The sequence below is a fragment of the Nothobranchius furzeri genome, chromosome 18 (assembly GCF_043380555.1).
Source record: "Nothobranchius furzeri strain GRZ-AD chromosome 18, NfurGRZ-RIMD1, whole genome shotgun sequence".
In the NCBI taxonomy this organism is placed as follows: Eukaryota; Metazoa; Chordata; class Actinopteri; order Cyprinodontiformes; family Nothobranchiidae; genus Nothobranchius; species Nothobranchius furzeri.
In genome coordinates this window covers 44,969,851-44,994,850 of record NC_091758.1, presented here as the reverse complement: position 1 = coordinate 44,994,850, position 25,000 = coordinate 44,969,851, and the positions used below count along the sequence as shown (strand labels likewise).

Genomic DNA, 25,000 nt, shown 5'->3' with positions numbered 1-25,000 from the left:
GTTCACTACTGGAAAATGATCTTGTGATGATCTCAACAGATTTTTTATTAGCTGTTTTAAACGTTCATGTTCTCATTTATTAGATCTTCAATGAGTACAATCTCAGCTACAATGTTTTTGTACTCCATGATTTTCTACTGCATCACAACCTGGTCTTTCACTGGGGACACTCTTTTAAAACCAACAGAAATATTATTCAAAAAGTCTATAAAAATCTTGGATCAGAAGCTTTTGTCATATCACCACTGTAATATTCTGGCTAAGTACAACACGCTTAATTTTAAAAATGTTATTAAGTTCATAAATAGTTGTTTAATCTACGGAGCACTTAATGGACTAGCTCCACTTTCCGCATACATAAAATTAAGACCAGACAAAGGCTACGGCACTAGAGCCTCCACTAGAGCAGACCTTCAGATCTCCTACAGGAAAATGACGTTCCGACTAATGGTGCTGTCCGTTAGAGGGAGTCAATTCTGGAACAACATCCCAGCGAATATCAGAGAGTTTCCCACTTATAGCACCTTTAAAAAGCACCTCACACTACATCTTAAAGGTTCCCAGACATGTTTGCATCTTTAGTTATTCTTATTTTTTGTTTGTCTGTTTTACTGGAATGTTTCTATCTGACTGTTGTTGAATTGGATCGTGTTACTTGTTTTACTTGGTTGTCTTGTTGACGAACTACAGATGCTAATTAGCAACTATGCTATAATTTGGTCCTTTTACGATCGATGCAACGTATTAGATTGTTTATTAATGTGCATTGTCCTGAAGAAAGAACTGAATTGAATTGAATGAAGCTGCTTATGCACACAACGGTCTGAAAACAGCGATTTCAGTGCAAAAGTTGTGTTTGATCCAAAAAACGGACGCAGAAATGAAGCTCATCAACCTTTGGACCTGGTGTAACCACATTTTGGCGAGCTCTGATCCAACATCAAATTAGACTTTTCTACGGGATATGAGACCTGAATGAGACGTTTAAGTCCAGTAAGGAAACACTAACAAATACAGGTGGGCTGAGGGAGTCAGCTCCACACCTGCTTATTCCTGTTGATTAGCTGCGCTGACCTTGGACTGGTTTGACTTCTAAAGGTAATCAGGTGTGGACACACACCTGAGTGACATCAAAGTCCCACAGTGGTTCAGGAGCTAGTTATTCTGATGAAACAGGTGCTCCGTTGTTGACTTGGTGTTTAACCAGGTGTGTGTGATGAGTGCCAGGTGTGGGGGTGGATGGACTATTAGCGCTGCTGTGGATTCCTGTCTGGACTCTGATTCCTGCTGGTGAGCCTCAAGCCCATGTCGGTCAGAGGAAGTGGATTTGTTGTTGTTTACAGCAGCCGAGGTGTTTGTAGCAGCACCGTGGCGTGCACATCTTCTGCCTGACGAACATTTCACACACTTTAAGTTCTGCTGCACAGAAGTCATAAAGTGGAACCATAGTTTCCACGTTTAAAGTAAACTTGTTCTTCTGAAGCCTGTGATGGATCAAATAAAACACCTGAGTCGTTGAAACGGAACCAAAGTCCAGGTGAACATTTAGTTTCTGGAACGAAAACCCAACTAGACCCGCTCTGAGAACGTTCCTGATTCCTGCTGACATTCCTCCACCTCCTGTAATTCACTTAAACCTGAGTAATCATAATGATCACATATTGCTTTGCTGGGAGCGCGTTCATCCATCAGCAGCTGCATCATCAGACCGCGCGTCGGCGCTCAGACAAGGCTGACGGCCGCCTCGTCTCCTCATTAGGCCGCTGTGTGCACGCAGCATCAGCTGCCACATCTCATCGCTGCAGACGTCCACTTGTGTCTGGACATGCTGTGTGGAAGCACCACCTCACAACTGTCCTTCAGAAATCACGTTAGTGTTGTGATTAATGCGCCCCTTGTGTCATCTGTCCCCCTCAAAATGCAATTATGTCTCTGAGTTAAAGGACAAAGTGTCCATCAGAGGAGCATGATTACAAATCAGAGAGGAATGGTGACTGGCAGCAGGAGAAGAGCGCCATTGCTGTGGAGGAGAGGCCAGAAGACACAGAAAATGTATTCTCTCATTTACACAAAGACTTCAGAGACAAACAGCAAATCTGCTCTAATCAGTTCAGTCGCTGATCAACGACAGGACGGACCGGGAAAAGCTCCAGACTTCTTAAGGAAAACAGGACCGCTCCTTCCTTTTCTCCTTTTGCTTCTCAGCTGGTAGATTATTTTCATCATCATCAGTAATGAAATAGAAAAATGACCAATAACATGGTTTTAATGGTTTGATCTGAGGTGAATCATGGCCTTTCATAAGGAAACGTCTGAGTCACTAGAAAGCATCTTACAGAGGAGACGCGGTTTGCCGGAGGAGGACATAATCCTAAATTATCCTTCATCCACGACGGAAGAACAACCTCAGGCTGCTTTAAATAACCAGCTTGTGCCTGCGTCAGAAGATCAAACAGAACTGGTTTGACTGGTTTCAAAATAAAAAGCAACATAAGTGCTCTTCCAGCGTCTTTTCTATAACATCTACACACTTCATTCCCAGCTTCACGTAACCATGGCGACCATTGGCTGAGAAATGGCAACCGTGGCCTTTCATTAGGTATCAACACAGCTCAGACAGTCCAGATTATGGTGTGTGTGTGTGTGTGTGTGTGTGTGTGTGGGGGGGGGGGGGGGCGGCATTGTGTCGGGAAGTAAATGAAAAGCCTGGAGGGATGAAGCCAACCCCACTGTCATGCTCCAGAGAAGTGTGTGTGTGTGTGTGTGTGTGTGTGTGTGTGTGTGTGTGTGTGTGTGTGTGTGTGTGTGTGTGTGTGTGTGTGTGTGTGTGTGTGTGTGTATGTGTGTGTGTGTGTGTGTGTGTAAAGGGGGATGACAGGACTATCACTGTTGTGCATGTGTGGGAGGATGAACACATGTGAATGTCCACATGCATGGATAGTTCTTTAAACTCGTCACTAGTTCATCTGGTCTCACACACACACACACACACACACACACACACACACACACACACACACACACACACACACACACACACACGTTCTGCCCACACTCATGCCCAGCTGCAGTTTTTACCCTACACCGGTTTATTCTCAACAACACGAGGAAAACATTATTTTAACGGGAAATTATTAAACAATCGTAAGAAGCTGAGGAAGCAAACTCAAAGTGCAAAACATTAAATATGTGGAGTCTTTCAGTTAAGTCCCTTTTCACTTTTTCTGAATGAACTTAGACTCCTGCACACAGCATAGACGTAGAAGAGTAGATGCCGCAGCAGCCGCTACTGCCGATGTTTGGCCGCATGTGCGGGTTCTACTCTTTATAAACTCTATGGCTAACAGAAGTTTTAGCTAGGCTAGCTCCGGAAAAGCTCGGCGAAAGAACGAGTTCATAAACCCGTTCACGCACGCCAGGACGAACGCACTCACCTTTACGTTCATCAGGCAAAATACGAACGAGTTCAGTTCACAAGAAAAAGAACGAAGTCACGAACGATCGTTCATTGAACGCATTGGGGCACAACACAGACCCTGGATAAGCTAGCCTTTTAGATGTTTATGTATTTAGCAGACGCTTTTGTCCAAAGCGACTTACAAGTGATAATCGGCATGTTGCCCTTGAGGCTAACAACAACAACAACAACAACAAATTGACATCAGTCATGGAGAGGAGGGAACAAGGAGTGGACAGTAGAGAGGGGGGACGGGTGCAGGGAGGGTGCTAGTTTAGAAGATGCTCTCTGAAGAGCAGGGTCTTCAGGAGTTTCTTGAAAATTGAAAAGGAAGCCCCTGTTCTGGTAGTGCTTGGAAGGTCATTCCACATTTGTGGAACGATGCATGAGAAGAGTCTGGATTGTCCTGAGCGTGGTGTAGGCACTGCTAGCCGACCATCCTGTGATGACCGGAGCGGCCGGGCCTGTCTTTGGTGTGAACTACTTTTATTTTATTTAAGCTGATGAGTCGATGTTGCTGCTCTCCAGTCGGACCAGCAGCCTGGAGCACTTTCACTGCTGATGTGGGTCTGAAAGTCTCCCATCAGGGTCTCATGTTTAGTTGGTGTCTTCAGGTCACGACCTTCACCAGGAACTGGTTCTGGTTCTGGTTCTGAACCAGGATGGGAGTCAATGCCTCCAGGAGGAGTTCTGGGGTCTGGAGGTGTGGTGGGATGGAGGAGAGATGGAGATAAAACTGGGTTAATAATGTGAGGGTGAAGAGTGCTTTGAGTCCAAGTGACAAAATGGCAGCACCTCCTCCTCCTCTTCTTCTTCAGAGATGACTCCTCAGTCCCCCCTCGGTGCTCCACAGATCCTTATGGTGCAAACATCCCAATTCACCGTTGGTCAGAGCCACTGAACAAATGGAAATCCAGCAGCAAGCTGAAATTACTGATGTTATCTCCTCCCCCTCCTCCATCCGTACTCCCCTCCGTCTCCCCCGTCCCCTCCTCTCAGTCTTTATGCTGCTGAGGAGGAGGATTACCGTAGGAGGCCTTTTCCTTTTGATTCCCTCTCGTCCCACTTTCTGTTCTTCTGTCATCCTCACGCTGGGCTGATTACAGCGGTTATCATCTCCTCCGTAGAGAAGAGACTCGAAATTAGCTCCAGAAATCTGAGACTTCAGAAACGCCGTCTGACCTTCACGTTGGTTTGGGTTGTGAGAAACGGTCAGGAGGTAAAAAAGAAGGTGGTGGATTCCTGATCGCTGCTGGATCACACCGAGCGGGTTGAATATCGGCTGATTAGGCTGAGTCAGATCTCTAAAGCGACTAAATGATGTGATGGATTTATCCTCTCCAGGTAAAAATCCTGAAGACTGAGTCAGAGAGCAGCCTGCTGCTGAAGCTGGTGTGTGTGTGTGTGTGGGGGGGGGGGGATTGGCAGAGGAAGCTATGGATCTCCTAGCTCTACCTAGCGTTGTTCTGTGGTTAGCGTTACTGAGGGTCAGAGGGACCGACGGAGAGAAGGCAGGGACCAGTAGAGTCCGGGGGCCTGCGCCTGGGGCAGAGGAGGCGACGACGGGATCTTGGGGGTCCATTCCTGGTGAGGGCAGGACTGGCGGTGACCGGAGGCAGAGACGCCGGAGAACACGTCTTTGACCTCAGGGCTGGAGGCGGCGTCGTTGGCCCCTGGGCTGAAGGCGGTGGCGGCGGCCTCTGGGCTGGAAAGAGCGTCGACCTCTGGACACGAGGGAGCGTTGACCTCTGGACTGGAAAGAGCGTCGACCTCTGGACTGAAAAGAGCGTCGACCTCTGGACTGAAAAGAGCGTCGACCTCTGGACTGAAAAGAGCGTCGACCTCTGGACTGAAAAATGCGTCGACCTCTGGACTGAAAAGAGTGTCGACCTCTGGACACGAGGGAGCGTCAACCTCTGGATACGAAGGAGCATTGACCTCTGGACTGGAAAGAGCGTCGACCTCTGGACTGAAAAGAGCGTCGACCTCTGGACTGAAAAATGCGTCGACCTCTGGACTGAAAAGAGTGTCGACCTCTGGACACGAGGGAGAGTCAACCTCTGGATACGAAGGAGCATTGACCTCTGGACTGGAAAGAGCATCGACCTCTGGACTGGAAAGAGCGTCGACCTCTGGACTGAAAAGAGCGTCAACCTCTGGACTGGAAAGAGCGTCGACCTCTGGACTAGAAAGAGCGTCGACCTCTGGACTAGAAAGAGCGTCGACCTTTGGACACGAAGGAGTGTCGACATCTGGACTGGAAAGAGCGTCAATCTCTGGACTGGAAAGAGCGTCGACCTCTGGACTAGAAAGAGTGTCAACCTCTGGACACGAAGGAGCGTCGACCTCTGGATACGAAGGAGCGTCGACATCTGGACTGGAAAGAGCGTCAACCTCTGGACTGAAAAGAGCGTCGACCTCTGGACTAGAAAGAGCGTCGACCTCTGGACACGAAGGAGTGTCGACATCTGGACTGGAAAGAGCGTCGATCTCTGGACTGGAAAGAGCGTCGACCTCTGGACTAGAAAGAGTGTCAACCTCTGGACACGAAGGAGCGTCGACCTCTGGATACGAAGGAGCGTCGACATCTGGACTGGAAAGAGCGTCAACCTCTGGACTGAAAAGAGCGTCGACCTCTGGACTAGAAAGAGCGTCGACCTCTGGATACGAAGGAGCGTCGACATCTGGACTGGAAAGAGAGTCGACCTCTGGACTAGAAAGAGCGTTGACCTCTGGACTGGAAAGTGTGTCGACCTCTGGACTGGAAAGTGTGTCGACCTCTGGACTGGAAAGTGTGTCGACCTCTGGACTGTAAAGGGCGTCAACCTCTGGACTGAAAAGAGCGTCGACCTCTGGACTGAAAAGAGTGTCGACCTCTGGACACGAGGGAGCGTCAACCTCTGGATACGAAGGAGCGTTGACCTCTGGACTGGAAAGAGCGTCAACCTCTGGACTGAAAAGAGCGTCGACCTCTGGATACGAGGGAGCGTTAACCTCTGGACACGAGGGAGCGTCAACCTCTGGATACGAAGGAGCGTTGACCTCTGGACTGGAAAGAGCGTCGACCTCTGGACTTGAAAGAGCGTCGACCTCTGGACTGGAAAGAGCGTCAACCTCTGGACTGAAAAGAGCGTCGACCTCTGGATACGAGGGAGCGTTGACATCTGGACACGAGGGAGCGTCAACCTCTGGATACGAAGGAGCGTTGACCTCTGGACTGGAAAGAGCGTCGACCTCTGGACTGGAAAGAGCGTCGACCTCTGGACACGAAGGAGTGTCGACATCTGGACTGGAAAGAGCGTCGACCTCTGGACTAGAAAGAGTGTCAACCTCTGGACACGAAGGAGCGTCCACCTCTGGATACGAAGGAGTGTCGACATCTGGACTGGAAAGAGCATCAACCTCTGGACTGAAAAGAGCGTCGACCTCTGGACTGGAAAGAGCGTCGACCTCTGGACTAGAAAGAGTGTCAACCTCTGGACACAAAGGAGCGTCGACCTCTGGATACGAAGGAGCGTCGACATCTGGACTGGAAAGAGCGTCAACCTCTGGACTGAAAAGAGCGTCGACCTCTGGACTAGAAAGAGTGTCGACCTCTGGACACGAAGGAGTGTCGACATCTGGACTGGAAAGAGCGTCGATCTCTGGACTGGAAAGAGCGTCGACCTCTGGACTAGAAAGAGTGTCAACCTCTGGACACGAAGGAGCGTCGACCTCTGGATACGAAGGAGCGTCGACATCTGGACTGGAAAGAGCGTCAACCTCTGGACTGAAAAGAGCGTCGACCTCTGGACTAGAAAGAGCGTCGACCTCTGGATACGAAGGAGCGTCGACATCTGGACTGGAAAGAGAGTCGACCTCTGGACTAGAAAGAGCGTTGACCTCTGGACTGGAAAGTGTGTCGACCTCTGGACTGGAAAGTGTGTCGACCTCTGGACTGTAAAGGGCGTCAACCTCTGGACTGAAAAGAGCGTCGACCTCTGGACTGAAAAGAGTGTCGACCTCTGGACACGAGGGAGCGTCAACCTCTGGATACGAAGGAGCGTTGACCTCTGGACTGGAAAGAGTGTCAACCTCTGGACTGAAAAGAGCGTCGACCTCTGGATACGAGGGAGCGTTGACATCTGGACACGAGGGAGCGTCAACCTCTGGATACGAAGGAGCGTTGACCTCTGGACTGGAAAGAGCGTCGACCTCTGGACTGGAAAGAGCGTCGACCTCTGGACTGGAAAGAGTGTCAACCTCTGGACACGAAGGAGCGTCCACCTCTGGATACGAAGGAGTGTCGACATCTGGACTGGAAAGAGCGTCAACCTCTGGACTGAAAAGAGCGTCGACCTCTGGACTAGAAAGAGCGTCGACCTCTGGATACGAAGGAGCGTCGACATCTCGACTGGAAAGAGCGTTGACCTCTTGACTGAAAAGAGAGTCGACCTCTGGACTGAAAAGAGCGTCAAACTCTGGACTGGAAAGAGCGTCGACCTCTGGACTAGAAAGAGCGTCGACCTCTGGATACGAAGGAGCGTCGACATCTGGACTGGAAAGAGCGTTGACCTCTTGACTGAAAAGAGAGTCGACCTCTGGACTGAAAAGAGCGTCAACCTCTGGACTGGAAAGAGCGTCGACCTCTGGACTAGAAAGAGCGTCGACCTCTGGACACGAGGGAGCGTCGACCTCTGGATACGAAGGAGCGTCGACCTCTGGACTGGAAAGAGCGTCGACCTCTGGACTGGAAAGAGCGTCGACCTCTGGACTGGAAAGTGCGTCGACCTCTGGACACGAAGGAGTGTCGACATCTGGACTGGAAAGAGCGTCGACCTCTGGACTAGAAAGAGTGTCGACCTCTGGACACGAAGGAGCGTCGACCTCTGGATACGAAGGAGTGTCGACATCTGGACTGGAAAGAGCGTCAACCTCTGGACTGAAAAGAGCGTCGACCTCTGGACTAGAAAGAGCGTCGACCTCTGGATACGAAGGAGCGTCGACATCTGGACTGGAAAGAGCGTTGACCTCTGGACTGAAAAGAGAGTCGACCTCTGGACTGAAAAGAGCGTCGACCTCTGGACTGGAAAGAGCGTCGACCTCTGGACTAGAAAGAGAGTTGACCTCTTGACTGGAAAGTGTGTCGACCTCTGGACTGGAAAGTGTGTCGACCTCTGGACTGGAAAGTGTGTCGACCTCTGGACTGGAAAGTGTGTCGACCTCTGGACTGTAAAGGGCGTCGACCTCTGGACTGAAAAGAGTGTCGACCTCTGGACACGAGGGAGCGTCAACCTCTGGATACGAAGGAGCGTTGACCTCTGGACTGGAAAGAGCGTCAACCTCTGGACTGAAAAGAGCGTCGACCTCTGGATACGAGGGAGCGTTGACCTCTGGGCACGAGGGAGCGTCAACCTCTGGATACGAAGGAGCGTTGACCTCTGGACTGGAAAGAGCGTCGACCTCTGGACTGGAAAGAGCGTCAACCTCTGGACTGAAAAGAGCGTCGACCTCTGGATACGAGGGAGCGTTGACCTCTGGACACGAGGGAGCGTCAACCTCTGGATACGAAGGAGCGTTGACCTCTGGACTGGAAAGAGCGTCGACCTCTGGACACGAAGGAGTGTCGACATCTGGACTGGAAAGAGCGTCGACCTCTGGACTAGAAAGAGTGTCAACCTCTGGACACGAAGGAGCGTCGACCTCTGGATACGAAGGAGTGTCGACATCTGGACTGGAAAGAGCGTCAACCTCTGGACTGAAAAGAGCGTCGACCTCTGGACTAGAAAGAGCGTCGACCTCTGGATACGAAGGAGCGTCGACATCTGGACTGGAAAGAGCGTTGACCTCTGGACTGAAAAGAGAGTCGACCTCTGGACTGAAAAGAGCGTCGACCTCTGCACTGGAAAGAGCGTCGACCTCTGGACTAGAAAGAGCGTTGACCTCTTGACTGAAAAGAGAGTCGACCTCTGGACTGAAAAGAGCGTCAACCTCTGGACTGGAAAGAGGGTCGACCTCTGGACTAGAAAGAGCGTCGACCTCTGGACACGAGGGAGCGTCGACCTCTGGATACGAAGGAGCGTCGACCTCTGGACTGGAAAGAGCGTCGACCTCTGGACTGGAGAGACCGTCGACCTCAGGACTAGAAAGGGCGTCGACCACAGGACTGGGGGCGTCGACCTCCATCGACTTCTGGTGCGGAGGCATCGACTTTTGGTCTGGGGGCGTCGATTTCTGGTCCGTCGACTTCTGGACCATCGACTTCTGGACCGTCGACTTCATGTCCAGGGGCGTCGACTTCTGGTCCGGGAGCGTCGACTTCTGGTGCGGGGTTGTCGGCTTCTGGACCATCGGCTTCTGGAGTGGAGGAGGAGTTGCTACAGAATGGACCGCTTAGACAGGCTGGACCGGATGCGGTGCGACCTCCGGGACGACCGCTGGAACAGGATGCGGTGCGACCCCCGGGACCACCACGGGAACTGGATGTGGTGCACCCACCGGGACCACCGCTGGAACCGGATGCAGTGCGACCTCCGGGACCACCGCTGGGACAGGAGCTGACTGATCTGGTGGTGCCGGAAACTGGGAGAGCAGGAAGGATAGATTGTCCAGCTGGAGCTTCTGGAGACTGAGGCTCTTATGGAGTTGGGCCAGCTCAGCTCGGAGACCGGCGAGCTCTGCTGGGTGGACTGTGGGCTCGATCCTTTGGCCTGGAGATGAGGAAGCTGCTGACTGGACCGAAACCCTCTCCTGGTGATTCGGGGAAGATAGGGTGTCCAGCTGGAACTCCTGGAGGCTGACGAGCTGACGGATCCGACCAAGCTGCGCCTGGAGACCGGCGAGCTCTGTCTACTGGGTTGTGGGCGTGGTCACTCTGCCTGCAGATGACAGAGGCGCTGACCGGACCGGAGATGGGACTGCTGATCCGACTGGGGACGGGTCCAAGCTGGTGCGCCGAGCCGGGGCAGCGGCGAGCTCGCGGCTCCGTCCTGGGACACGGGGTTGTGGTGGAGCCCGGTATCCTTCCCCACGCCGTGGGCCAACTCCGGGGGAGACCACCGCCAGTCTGGTGCCCACATAGCAGGAGCGGTCTGGCAGCGTCTCCCGGTCCAACTGCCCATCTGGCTTTGGGAGGGTGGAGAGGATCGCCGAGGCTGAAGTTCGATGGCGGCGTCTGCGGCGAGGCGATGCTGGAGGAGGAGAAGCCGGCCGGTGGGCTGAGGAGAGAAATTGGAGCAGGCCCTCCCACGGGAGAATCACCCCGCTGGATCCTTTAGCGGGTTTGTTCATTCTGTCACAACGTGCCGGTGAGTGAGAAGGAGGTGAGGATCCAAGTGCAGGGGAAGAAACAGGCAGGGAGGCAGACAGGAACATTTAAAACACTGATTTAATGGAGGGCACGCAGGACAATGAAACAATGAGCCAACCAGACAAAATGGACTAACAGGGTTTAAATACAGGAGGAGCTGGGACCTTGGGTGATTGGGAGACAAGAGGCAGGTGGGAGCAATTAACATGAACACAGGACTGAACAGAATGGGGAGACAGGACAGGGTGTGACAGAGCGAGTCTCTCCGTTCTGATTTACAGCCCTGCCCCGAGAGGGAGGGAGCTCCCAGAAACCACGCTTGTATGCAGCTCAGCCCCAGATAACGCCTGCTGCTGTTCCCCGCTCTCCAGCGCTGCTCCTCCTCCCTCCATCAGCTCTCTGGAGGCCAGCCACTCCTCACTAATGGACAACCAGAAGATCCACTGAATAGTTCTCTCACCTGAACTGATGCAGAAGCATTTAGCTACGGAAACCGCTCTCACTGCCTCTCGCTGTGTTATGGATAAAACGTCTGTTTGTTGAGGCCTTCAGCAGAAATTTCAGAAGATCTGAGAGTTTAAATCATTTTTAGCCGGCTGGAAAAGATGAAAACTCACAGGATTTCTTTCAAACTGAAATAAAACTTCGATATTTGGAGTTTCGTAGATGACCGATTCAGAGCAGCGGCGTGCACCTCTCACTTGTCAGAAGCACAGAGACGAGGTTTTATGTTGACTGATCTGGGATCCACTCGTCATCCTGTTCCAGCCACACGGGGTTGGCTTCGGTGTGAGAAGAGCAGCTGCTGCAGACCAGACTCACAGCTTTAGCTCTGCAATCATAAGCCAGGCTTCCAGGGCAGCATCAGCAGATGGAGGTCTTAAATGGGAAGGTGGATGAAGACAAAGATGCTTCTGCAGCCGTCAGAAGATGACAGGAGGTTGAATCAGTGAAGATGAGGAGGCCCTAAACAAAAGATCAATAAGTGAATAAATGACTGCTGAGGCTGTTATTCAGGGGAAAGGACTTCCAGAAGTAGGGCAGGAACAGCACTTAGTCCCAGAAATGGAGACTAATGACGGTCGGATCATGTTTGGAGCTGAGACTTGGTTTTCCTCTCTTCAGACGTTCCTGACTTTCTCGTTTGTGATGGGAGTTTCACATCCCGGCGTGGCGCATCCTAAAGCTTCAGCTCGTCTGCTAAACTGATGCCGTCACCACCTGGCTGGTCTCACCACTCAGAAACGAAGCAAACCTGGAAAACTTGGATGACGGGTGGAGCTGTCCCGTCAAGAGCTAAACATCAGCAACCCTGATCTCACCCAAATCAACAAAAACAAGAAACTTTTTATTGCTTCTTTATTTGTGTGAATGTTAAACGGATGTAATCCCTCTGGATTACCTCATAATGACAAACAGGATTAGATTATTGAATGTGAGACTGGTGTAAGCTGGCCGTTTTGGCGCTGACCCGGTGGATCAGCGGGTGATGTATCAGTCAGCTGTTCGAGCATCCACACATCATAAATCATAACGGCACTCTGTTGTTTATGAACACATGACTCATTTGTTGCTGGATTATGTTCATACTCCCTTCATCCCCTGAGGACTCACACCAGATTTATGCAAAACAATCCTTATTATTCATTTATCGCTGCTGTATCGTTATTTATCATCTCGTAGTTCAAGTTCAAGAGCTGAGTTGATGTGGGAGAGAACCGGGAAAAGAGAGTTTAGAATCCTTTACATCAAATCCAGCTGCTGTAGGGAACAGAACCCATTAGATTACATCAGAACCTATTAGATTACATCAGAACCCTACAGATTACAGAAGAACCCTTTAGATTACAGCAGGACTCTTTAGATTAGAGCAGAACCATGCAGATTACATCAGAACCCTACAGATTACAGAAGAACCCTGCAGATTGGAGCAGAACCCTGCAGATTACAGCAGAACCCTGCAGATCACAGAAGAACCCTGCAGATTGGAGCAGAACCCTTTAGATTAGAGCAGAACCATGTAGATTACATCAGAACCCTACAGATTACAGAAGAACCCTTTAGATTGGAGCAGAACCCTCCAGATTACATCAGAACCCTACAGATTACAGAAGAACCATTTAGATTACAGCAGGACCCTTTAGATTAGAGCAGAACCATGCAGATTACAGAAGAACCCTGCAGATTACAGAAGGACCCTGCAGATTGGAGCATAACCCTTTAGATTACAGCAGAACCCTTTAGATTAGAGCAGAACCATGCAGATTACATCAGAACCCTACAGATTACAGTAGAACCCTTTAGATTACAGCAGGACCTATTAGATTAGAGAAGAACCCTGCAGATTGGAGCAGAACCCTTTAGATTAGAGCAGAACCCTTCAGATTACAGAAGAACCCTGCAGATTGGAGCAGAACCCTTTATAATACAGCAGAACCCTTTAGATGAGATCAGAACCATTTAGATTACAGAAGAACCCTTTAGATTAGAGCAGAACCCTTTAGATTAGAGCAGAACCATGCAGATTACATCAGAACCCTACAGATTACAGAAGAACCCTTTAGATTACAGCAGGACCCTTTAGATTAGAGCAGAACCATGCAGATTACAGAAGAACCCTGCAGATTGGAGCAGAACCCTTTAGATTACAGCAGAACCCCTTATATTAGAGCAGAACCATGCAGATTACAGAAGAGCCCTGCAGATTACAGAAGAACCCTGTATATTGGAGCAGAACCCTTTAGATTAGAGCAGAACCATGCAGATTACATCAGAACCCTACAGATTACAGAAGAACCCTGCATACTGGAGCAGAACCCTCCAGATTACATCAGATCCCTACAGATTACAGAAGAACCCTTTAGATTACAGCAGGACCATGCAGATTACAGAAGAACCCTGTATATTGGAGCAGAACCCTTTAGATTACAGCAGAACCCTTTAGATTAGAGCAGAACCATGCAGATTGCATGAGAACCCTACAGATTACAGAAGAACCCTTTAGATTACAGCACGACCCTTCATTTACAGAAGAACCCTGCAGATTGGAGCAGAACCGTGCAGATTACATCAGAACTCTGTGGGTTGGAGCAGAACCCTTTAGATTAGAGCAGAACCCTTCATTTACAGAAGAACCCTGCAGTTTGGAGCAGAACCGTGCAGATTACATCAGAACTCTGCGGGTTGGAGCAGAACCCTTTAGATTAGAGCAGAACCCTTCATTTACAGAAGAACCCTGCAGATTAGATCAGAACCATGCAGATTACATCAGAACTCTGTGGGTTGGAGCAGAACCCTTTAGATTAGAGCAGAACCCTTCATTTACAGAAGAGCCCTGCAGATTGGAGCAGAACCGTGCAGATTACATCAGAACTCTGTGGGTTGGAGCAGAACCCTTTAGATTAGAGCAGAACCCTTCATTTACAGAAGAACCCTGCAGATTGGAGCAGAACCGTGCAGATTACATCAGAACTCTGCGGGTTGGAGCAGAACCCTTTAGATTACATCAGAACCAGGTTGGAGCATAAGGCTTTAACAGGTCAGTAATACAGGGAGGAGCTTGACCATGCAGAGCCCTGAAAGTTCTAGTCAGGACTCTAAATGAACTCTAGAGTTAACGGGTAACCAGTGCAGAGACACCAGAACAGGAGTGATGTGTGCTCTACTGTTTGCTCCAGTTAGGAGCCTCGCTGCAGAGTTCTGGACCACCTGAAGGCGGTCAAGGGCTTTTTGTTAGAACATGTGAAGAGTGTGTTACAGTAATCTAGACGGGAGGAGGTAAAGGCATGGAGAACCATTTCAGGTTCATGTTTGGACACCAACCTTCTCAGTCTGGAGATGTTTCCTAAGAGATAAAAACAGTTTGGGACCAACGTTGTTGAGTGGCCTTCAAGAGACACTGATTGGTTAAAAATAACACCCAAATTCCTTCAGTTTGTCTTGATGGGAGAAGATAAACGAGCAAGTTTTAGACCAATCAGGGGAACCGTGCTCTCAGGGACGACGATCAGACATTCAGTCTTTTCAGAGTTTAACTGGAGGAAGTTCTCTTCTAGCAGCTGGAGATGCTGATAGACGCTCTAGTCATTCAGACAGTTTGTAGAATGGCTAGTAATGACTAGTAATAATTAGTAATAACTAGTAATGACTTGTAATGACTAGTAATAACTAGTAATAACTAGTAATGACTTGTAATGACTAGTAATATCTAGTAATAACTAGTAATGACTAGTAATATCTAGTAATAACTAGCAATAACTTGTAATGACTAGTAATATCTAGTAATAACTAGTAATGACTAGTAATATCTAGTAATAACTAGTAATGACTAGTAATATCTAGTAATAACTAGCAATGACTTGTAATGACTAGTAATATCTAGTAATAACTCCAGAGCTCAGGTTTGGTCGTCTGCCACCGAGTCAGCACCACATCCCTCTAATCTGTGAGCTCTTTGGTGTGGCCACAGCTTTCCGTTCTGCCGTCTCTCCTGACATTTTTATGGATGACCCCTCGCAGGACTCATTCCACATCATCCATCACTCCGAGGCTCCAAATGGAACAGCTTACGGATGCCGTTAAAACCATGATGGGGTGATAACCATCTCCTCTCCTCGTTCTCATTTCAGCCATAAAGACGTTTTATTCGTTCGCTCTTCATTACTGTTCCATATTCCAGAGGTTCTGCTGAGGAACGCCGATGGATCTGCACACCCAAAAAACAGACGTATTAAATCCAGAGAGAGGGTCCTGGCTTTTAGATGATGTGTGGAGTGGGTCTGGTTGCTTCAATCTTCTAACTGCTGGTGGGCGTGGTTCCTCTCACCAGGCTGGAGATGCAGAGACTTCCTCCTGTTGGGAAGCCATGTTTGAGACCAGAAGAAATCCGGCTTTTTCTGCTAAAATATCGACGACGGATGAAGAAAGTGTGCACAAGGAGAGAAAGTGCAGTTGCATTTGTCACTTCTGAAATTTTATGGGAATTTATTTCTTCAGTCTGAGAGGAGGAGGCAGACTTCCTGTTGCTGCTTTTTTACTTCCTGTTTCACCTTCTGAAAACTTTTTCAATCAAACATTCTTCATGAATGTTGTTTAATGACAACACCTGATGGTGGTCCACACTCGTCTGAAGGTCTGTCTCCAGGTTAAAAACGGCCTCATCACTTCAAAACCCACAGAAATGATGTTAAGTCGTCATCATCACGGCTCCTGCGAGGGCCGGACGTTGTCCTGCGAGGGCCGGACGTTGTCCTGCAGCGGTGCGTTGAGCCCACCAGCTGCACCAGTCACATTTGACCAGCTGATGTTGGGTTTCAGTCCTCCTTGTTTGAACAGAACCCTGAAAACTCAGAAACCTAAAAGCAGGAGTGACATTTTTAAGGTCGAGGAACCAAAGCGGTTCTGATGCAGATGCCAGGACTTTGTTCTGGAGTGCAGTATTTCTGCAGAGGACGCAGCGAGTTAATTGAAGATGAGGTTTCAGATACCAGCATTTCTCTGCTCGCCCTTGGCTCTCTCTCCTGGTTCCCTTTACCCTTCTACCAAGGTCATGAATGCAGAGAGCTGCTTCCTCGGTTCTGGTTCGGTTCTGTTCTGATCACCAACATGACCATGTCTCCATGTGTCACTGCTTTGATGGATTCATATCTCTTTTCTGTCAAATGCTGGGTTTTTCTGCAGATTTAGTCTGGTTTCTTCCTTTAGACACTTTTACAGAGATTATTACTGGATTATTGCTCATTCTTGTTCTATACAACCATCCTAATCCACATTAATTCTGGGTTTATTCATGAGCCCGGTTGGTTTAGTTACAAAAACTTTCAACTGGCTACAGGAAGCCTAAGCTCCTCCCCGTCTGGAGGCTATAAAAGCTCTTTGTCTTCCACCCTGACTCACACACATGTTGTACTTCTGTATAAATGATTAATAATGATGTCAGTTTTGACTACGTCTGTTACGTACTCTGAGATTTATTAGCTTGTGAAAAATTCATGAATAAAAGGCCTAAAGGTCAGACGTGTCATGTATGACATCACAGCAGAAGCTCCTCTCCCCAGCGTAGCTGCTACTGACCACATGACCTGATTGTGCTGGTTTTCTCCACCTTTAAGTCGGGTTGGTTCTATAGCATCAGTTTGGTGAGATGAGCAGTCTGCTTCATCTTTTCAAACCAAACCTAAAAACTTTTAGCCACTTTAGCACATTCATGTGAAATTCGTGGCACGTTTCAGACTGGATCAGAAACTAGATTTAATCGGCTCAAAGACCTGTGGACCAGAAGCAGATGGGCGTGGCTTCAGGGTCACTAAAGCATTTTAAACGTTTTCTATAACAAAAGCTTAACAAAGTAAAAATTATTGCAGATTTCTGGTGTTTTTCTAGTGAAAACCATTCTTTTAGTAACTTGCTTTAAATCCAAACACAGACTAGAAAAGCACTTTTTGGTGGACTTATCACATCGTATGAAGAGCTGTGAGCGCAGGCTGCAGCTGCTGTGTCTGTCACATAAACACTGTAAAAATATCCCACCACATTTCTGAGCAAATGGCACCAATCTAAAAGTCTGCTGAAGGTCTGTGATGCTGGTAAGGGTTGAGATGAGGGTTCTGCAGTGGGGCGTGATCACTAGCGTCCAATGGCTGCATGGAGATAGCAGGAGCTAACATTATCTAACAAGAGCTCAATAGAGCTAACCACAGCTAACGAGAGGACACAAGGAATAGTGCTAACTAGAGCTAACTGGTGCTAGCAGCAGCTGAGGAAGGTTAAGCTAACATACACTAACACAGAGACTTGCGGTGCACCCTCACATGGATCAAACTGAAAATAATAAAAACCGGGCATCTTCCAAATAGGAATGAAGGACATGTAAGTTTACACGTGGATGGTTACAGCACGTCTTTTGTCCTTCCTGTGTGAACATCTGGTTCTAGAAGCTGTTAGAGCTTCTGTCTTTTAACTGTGTTCCCAAATACATGCATGCTGATTTCTGCTCTTTGTTCCAGTGTTTTGGACTTTGTGTACCTCTCTTCCCTCCAGTCCTTTGCTCCTGAATTTTCATATTGTTGGGAACAGTTTCCGGCTCCTCTTGATGGCATTTTGTAGCCGAGGAGTTAAAGGGAAATTACACAAAGTTTTTATATTTTTAAATCATTTTTTTGAGCCAGTATGTGCAAAACAAACCTTTGAAGAAGAAGAAAATATCTTTTCTACAGCGCCTCTCAAAATAAAAATCACGAGGCGCTTCACAAAAACAAGACGTAAAATATAAAAAAGAATTTAGAACGGGATTAAAAATAGTTTTTAAATTAGCAAAAACAGACAATTGTTATTAAAAATGTTAAGAAAGAGAGAGAGGTGAAGAAGGTCATACAAAAGCCAGCTTGAACAGGTGAGTCTTCAGCTGCTTTTTAAAGGAGACCACTGAGTCCACTGATCTCAGGCTCAGGGGGAGAGAGGTCCAGAGTCTGGGGGCCACAGCAGCAGATGATCTGTCACCTTTGACCTTTAGCCTGGTGCTGCACAACCAGTAGGCTTTGATCACTGGACCTCAGGGACCTGCTGGGGGTGTAGGGACTAAGAAGATCACCAATGTAAGATGGTGCTTGTCCATGTAAGGCCCTATAGACCAGAACCAGGATCTTGAAATGAACCCTGAAGTTGACTGGCAGCCAGTGAAGCTGGAGGAGAAGCGGGGTGATGTGGGTGTGTTTGGAGGACTTGGTCAGAAGCCGAGCACAGGCGTTCTGAACCACCTGTAGACGGTTCAGGGAGGTTCTGCTCAGACACGTGAAAAGAGAGTTACAGTAGTCTAAGCGTGAGGAGATGAAGGTGTGGAGAACTGTCTCAAGTTCAGAGCGGGACAGAATGGGACTCAGCTTAGCAACGTTCCTGAGATGGAAGAAGGAAGAGCCAACAAGAGAACTGACAAGAGAAGTGGAATTGTAATTACAGACATCAGTGATCACCTGCCAATTTTTACAGTCTGTAAAAATAATCGGACTAAATTTCAACATAAAACGCAAATACTAATAAGAGATCGGTCACAAAACGCTATAGATGCGCTAAAAAGAGACTTGGAACAACAAAACTGGGAAATAGTTTATGTTAAAGATGTAAACATGGCTTACAACTCCTTTTTAAGAATACTGTGTAACCAATTTGATAAAAACTGTAAATTCAAAATTCAAACAAGAAGACAAGGGATGAACAATCCATGGATGACAAAAGGGCTGCAGAATGCCTGTAAGAAAAAAAACCTTATATACAGGTGCTGGCCAGTAAATTAGAATATCATCAAAAGGTTGAAAATATTTCAGTAATTCCATTCAAAACGTGAAACTTGTACATTATATTCATGCAATGCACACAGACCAATGTATTTCCAATGTTCATTACATTTAAATTAGATATTCATAAGTGACAACTAATGAAAACTCCAAATTTGGTATCTCAAAAAATTAGAATATTCTGAAAAGGCTGAATATAGAAGACACCTGCTGCCACTCTAATCAGCTGATTTACTCAAAACACCTGCAAAGGCCTTTAAAAGGTCCCTCAGTCTTGTTTTGAAGGCACCACAATCATGGGGAAGACTTCTGACTTAACAGCTGTCCAAAAGACAATCATTGACACCTTGCACAAGGAGGGCAAGACACAAAAGGTGATTGCTAAAGAAGCTGGCTGTTCGCAGAGCTCTGTGTCCAAGCACATTAACAGACAGGCGAAGGGACGGAAAAAATGTGGTAGAAAAAAGTGTACAAGCTCTAGGGATAACCGCACCCTGCAGAGAATTGTGACGACAAACCCATTCAAAAATGTGGGGGAGATCCACAAAGAGTGGACTGCAGCTGGAGTCAGCGCTTCAAGAACCACCACGAGGAGACTCATGAAAGACATGGGATTCAGGTGTCGCATTCCGTGTGTCAAGCCACTCTTGAACAAGAAACAGCGCAAGAAGCGTCTCGCCTGGGCCAAGGACAAAAAGGACTGGACTGATGCTGAGTGGTCCAAAGTTATGTTTTCTGATGAAAGCAAGTTCTGCATTTCCTTTGGAAATCAAGGACCCAGAGTCTGGAGGAAGAGCGGAGAAGCACAGAATCCACGTTGCATGAGGTCCAGTGTAAAGTTTCCACCGTCAGTGATGGTGTGGGGTGCCATGTCATCTGCCGGTGTTGGCCCACTCTGTTTCCTGAGGTCCAGGGTCAATGCAGCCGTCTACCAGGAAGTTTTAGAGCACTTCATGCTTCCTGCTGCTGACCAACTTTATGGGGATGCAGACTTCACCTTTCAACAAGACTTGGCACCTGCACACAGTGCCAAAACCACCAGCACCTGGTTCAAGGACCATGGTATCCCTGTCCTTGATTGGCCAGCAAACTCGCCTGACCTTAACCCCATAGAAAATCTATGGGGTATTGTGAAGCGGAGGATGCAATACGCTAGACCCAACAATGCAGAGGAGCTGAAGACGACTATCAGAGCAACCTGGGCTCTCATAACACCTGAGCAGTGCCACAGACTGATCGAGTCCATGCCACGCCGCATTACTGCAGTTATTGAGGCAAAAGGAGCCCCGACTAAGTATTGAGTGCTATACATGCACATTCTTTTCATGTTCATTCTTTTCAGTTGGCCAACATTAGAGAAACAAACATTTTTTCATTGGCCTTTAGAATATTCTAATTTTCTGAGATACCAGATTTGATGTTTTCATTGGTTGTCACCTATAAATATCAAAATTAAATGTAATAAACATCGGAAATACATTGGTCTGTGTGCATTGCATGAATATAATGTACAAGTTTCACGTTTTGAATGGAATTACTGAAATATTTTCAACCTTTTGATGATATTCTAATTTACTGGCCAGCACCTGTAGATGCTTTTTAAAGCAAAGAACCAGTGAAGCCGAAAATAGGCACAAAAAATACAAGAATAGATTAGTTACAATAATAAGAAAACAAAAAAGGATTATTATAGCAATTTATTAGACAAAAATAAAAATTATATCAGAGCAGCTTGGTGAATACTAAATAGTGTAACAAAAAGAAATAAAACAGCTTCAACTGTTCCACAATACTTTGTAAATGGACAGTCGGAAATTAGTGAAACTAGCACAACAGCAAACAAATGTAACACTTTACTAGTGTGGGACCAAACTTAGCAAACAACCTTCCTAAAAGAACTAATTATAAAATCAGTGGAAAAATAACAGGTAATAAAAATAGTATACTTCTGAGTCCAGTAACTGGTTCAGTAACTAGTCCAGTAACTAGTCCAGTAACTAGCGATGAAATAAGAATCATTGTAAATATATGCATCAATAAAGGAACTACTGACTGTAATGATGTAGACATATCATTAATAAAAATATAATAGAAAATATCATCTATCCCTTCACGTACATATGTAATTTATCTGTCACAATAGGGACATTTCCAGATAACATGAAAATAGCAAAAGTCATACCAATATACAAAAGTGATGAAAAACACTTTTTCCAATTACAGACAAATATCCTTATTGTCGCAATTTTCAAAAACATTAGAAAAACTATTTATTACTAGGCTAGATGAATTCCTGACGAGAGAAAATATATTAAACGACAGTCAATATGGTTTTAGAACTAATCATTCAACTTCCATGGCACTAATGGAAGTTACAGCAGGAATATCAGAAGCCATTGACAAAAAGAACCATTTCATAAGTGTTTTTAGTGATTTAAAAAAGCGTTTGATACAGTAGATCATGAAATTCTTCTTAAAAAACTTAGTAAATATGGTATCAAAACAATGACCAGTCAAGCAATTACTTTGTATATGCTAATTTATAAGTATTGTTATTTCAGTGTGTAAATGTCATTTTAGTCTAAAAGGGGCAGATAACATAAGTTTTCTTCTTTCTGTTCCCTCTTCACTCTCTTGGTTTGGTTTGAGAATCCAGGGTGAGAGCTGGGTCAAAGGTCACACCAAGATTCCTGACAGAAGGTTTGGTGTGAGAAGCAAGCTGACCAAAAGAGTCTCTGACTTTGGGAACCAGCTTGTCTGGGGCACAGATGAGGATCTCAGTCTTATCTTCATTCAGCTGAAGAAAGCTCCCACCATCCAGGTTTTGATAGAGTCTAAGCAGGTGTGTAACAGCTGCAGCTTAGACATCTCATGGGACTTAAAGGAGATGTACAGTTGGATGTCATCTGCATAAAGATGGTAGGAGATTCTTTTGAAGGAGCTCAGGATGTGCTGAAGAGGAAGCAGATAGAGGAGGAAGAGCAGAGGCCCCAGCACAGAACCTTGTGGGACACCATGGGTAAGAGAGGTGGTGGAGGACCTAAACTTGGAGACGGCCACAGAAAAGGAGCGCTCAGAGAGATAAGAGGAGAACCACTCCAGAGCAGTTCCTGATAGGCCTACCCAGTCTCTCAGCCTCTCCAGTAGCAGGTGATGGTCAACAGTGTCAAAGGCTGCAGTCAGGTCCAGCAGGACCAGAACCAGAACCCTGCATCACTGTGAGTCAGAAGGTCATTAGAGACCCTAAGAAGAGCTGTTTCAGTAGAATGAGCTTTACGAAAACCTGACTGGAAGCTATCATAGATGTTCTGTCCATCAAGAGCAGCTGTGAGTTGTTTAGCCACAACCTTTGCAGGGTGAATGAAATGTCACTCAGACTCAGGCTGCCTTCTGTGGCCACTTGCAATCTCAGAGTGTCCTTGGGCAAGATACTTCACTCTCCTAGCCTGCTTGAGGCGGTTGGAAGGATGGGTGATGCCTTGCCTCTGTTATTGAACCGCACGTGACCACCTGCATGTGAATGGGTGAAGAACTGTTATGTTGTAAAGTGACTTGGGGGGTTGTGTAAATAAAGGTCATTTACCATTTGTTTCCTTCTCCTCACAGCGAGGGAGGAGAACGTGGCCACCTTCCGGGGCTCTGAGTTCTTCTGCTACGACCTCTCCCAGAACCCCATCCAGAGCAGTAGTGACGAGATCACGCTCTCCTTCAAGACGTGGCAGCGTAATGGTCTCATCCTTCACACGGGGAAGTCAGCCGACTACGTCAACCTGGCGCTGAAGGATGGGGCGGTGTCCCTCGTTATTAACCTGGGATCTGGAGCCTTTGAAGCCATCGTGGAGCCTGTCAACGGGAAGTTCAACGACAACTCGTGGCATGAAGTCAAAGTGACTCGAAACCTCCGGCAGGTAAGGAACCGACCCGGAAGCGGGTCCACATGTTGGCTGGAGACACGTTTCATTAGTCTCACTCAGTTTTCTTCAGAGATGGAAGTCAGGCATCTTCTCTGCTTTTAGGAGTTTTACTTGTAATAAATGAATCATTTTCATGATAAAAGTTCTTTACCTCTGCTTCACTGTTATTTGTTTTGTTTATGACATCACTGTCCGTCTACCCTGGCTCATGTTTTGATGTTTGTTGTTGTTGTGATGTCCAAAGCCGGCCGGTTCTGGACTCGACATGCTAAACAAACTCCACTGTATGGTAGATATCACCCAATATTCATTTCTCTGTTTTCTGTTTTCGTCTTCATTTCCTGTTGATCTCTGGTTTGGAATTCCCATCGATTTCCCTCTCTGTCCCTCTTCCTCGCTCCCACAGTGATCATTTCCCTTCTCTTTGAGTATCGAGTCATTTCTAAGTCGTTGCATGTAGAAATCAGGTGGATGCATGCCAGCGTTGTAGATCACGCTCTTTTGAATGAAGAGTTTTTTCTGCTTTTGCCCAAATCCTAACGGTCTGATTCACGACACAAACTTTAACTAAACTTGAACTAAAATAAATATATTTTAATCCTTTTTTTACCAATAGTGTCTTACAAAAGATGGCAACAAAAAGGTCTTTTTACTCTTTTCTCAGATGTTTTTAGAACAGGTCTATGGACACCTCGTGCCTCTTGGGGTCACCATGTTAGTGTGAAGGACACTCGAGACTTTAGATCTACCTTTTCTTTTTCATGTTTGGTCTGTTTGATCAGAAACATGGTGGTGAACCTTTCAGGTGTCCCGTTGGCGTCGTTTCAATCAAAGAAACCATTTTGTGTCCTCTCATCTGCAGGTGACGATATCAGTGGATGGGATTCTGACCACGACGGGCTACACTCAGGAGGACTACACCATGCTGGGGTCGGATGACTTTTTTTATGTGGGGGGGAGCCCCAGCACAGCAGACCTTCCTGGATCTCCAGTCAGCAACAACTTCATGGGCTGTCTGAAGGAGGTAAGAACTACCAGGAGGAATTCTGCTGGTAGCTCTCAGGTGGAGGACCTGGGAGTCCAGCTGGTCCACAATGATAGACAGAAGGTGCTGTGGTTATACCTTTTATATGATGATGATGATGATGATTATGATGGAGATGATGATGGTGATGATGATGGTGATGATTATGATGAAGATGGTGATGATGGTGTTGATGAAGATGATGATTGATGAACACCTGAGCTTTAAAGATCATGTTGCCTCTGTTGCTCGTTCATGACGCTTTGCGCTGTACAACATACGAAAAATCAGACCATACCTAACACAACATGCCACCCAGCTCCTGGTGCAATCTACTGTCATCTCCCGCCTCCATTACTGCAACGCCCTTCTAACTGGTCTTCCAGGCTGTACTGTGAGACCTCTTCAAATGGTCCAGAACGCAGCGGCGCGTCTGGTCTTCAATCAGCCAAAAAGAGCACACGTCACCCCTCTGCTCATTGAGCTCCACTGGCTACCGCTAGCAGCACGCATCAAATTCAAACTGCTAACACTAGCATACAAAGTCCGAGATGGTACGGCTCCCATCTACCTGAATCCTCTTGCAAAGGCTTACGTCTCGGCCCGGCCGCTCCGGTCATCACAGGATGGTCGGCTAGCAGTGCCTACACCACGCTCAGGACAATCCAGACTCTTCTCATGCATCGTTCCACAAATGTGGAATGACCTTCCTAACACTACCAGAACAGGAGCTTCCTTTTCTATTTTCAAGAAACTCCTGAAGACCCTGCTCTTCAGAGAGCATCTTCTAAACTAGCACCCTCCCTGCACCCGCCCCCCCCTCTCTACTGTCCACTCCTTGTTCCCTCCTCTCCATGATTGATGTCAATGTTGTTGTTGTTGTTGTTGTTGTTGTTAGCCTCAAGGGCAAATTGCCGATTATCACTTGTAAGTCGCTTTGGACAAAAGCGTCTGCTAAATACATAAACATAAACATGATGATGGAGATGGTGATGATGATGATGATGATGAGGATGATGATGATGATGG

General features: G+C 47.2%; 1 protein-coding gene across 15 annotated transcripts in view; it reads left to right on the top strand.

Moving 5' to 3' along the window:
• nrxn3a (neurexin 3a) overlaps positions 1–25,000 on the top strand; it is a 149,514-nt gene that overhangs the window by 42,790 nt on the left and 81,724 nt on the right. For all 15 annotated transcript variants that reach the window (XR_011517261.1, XR_011517260.1, XR_011517265.1 and 12 more), the window contains 2 exons: positions 22,640–22,941; positions 23,810–23,971. Coding sequence is in view for 9 of the 15 variants with exons in the window: in XM_070547133.1 (XP_070403234.1) it covers positions 22,640–22,941; positions 23,810–23,971 (464 nt within the window). In the remaining 6 variants the exon portion in view is untranslated. The remainder of the gene's footprint in view (positions 1–22,639; positions 22,942–23,809; positions 23,972–25,000) is intronic.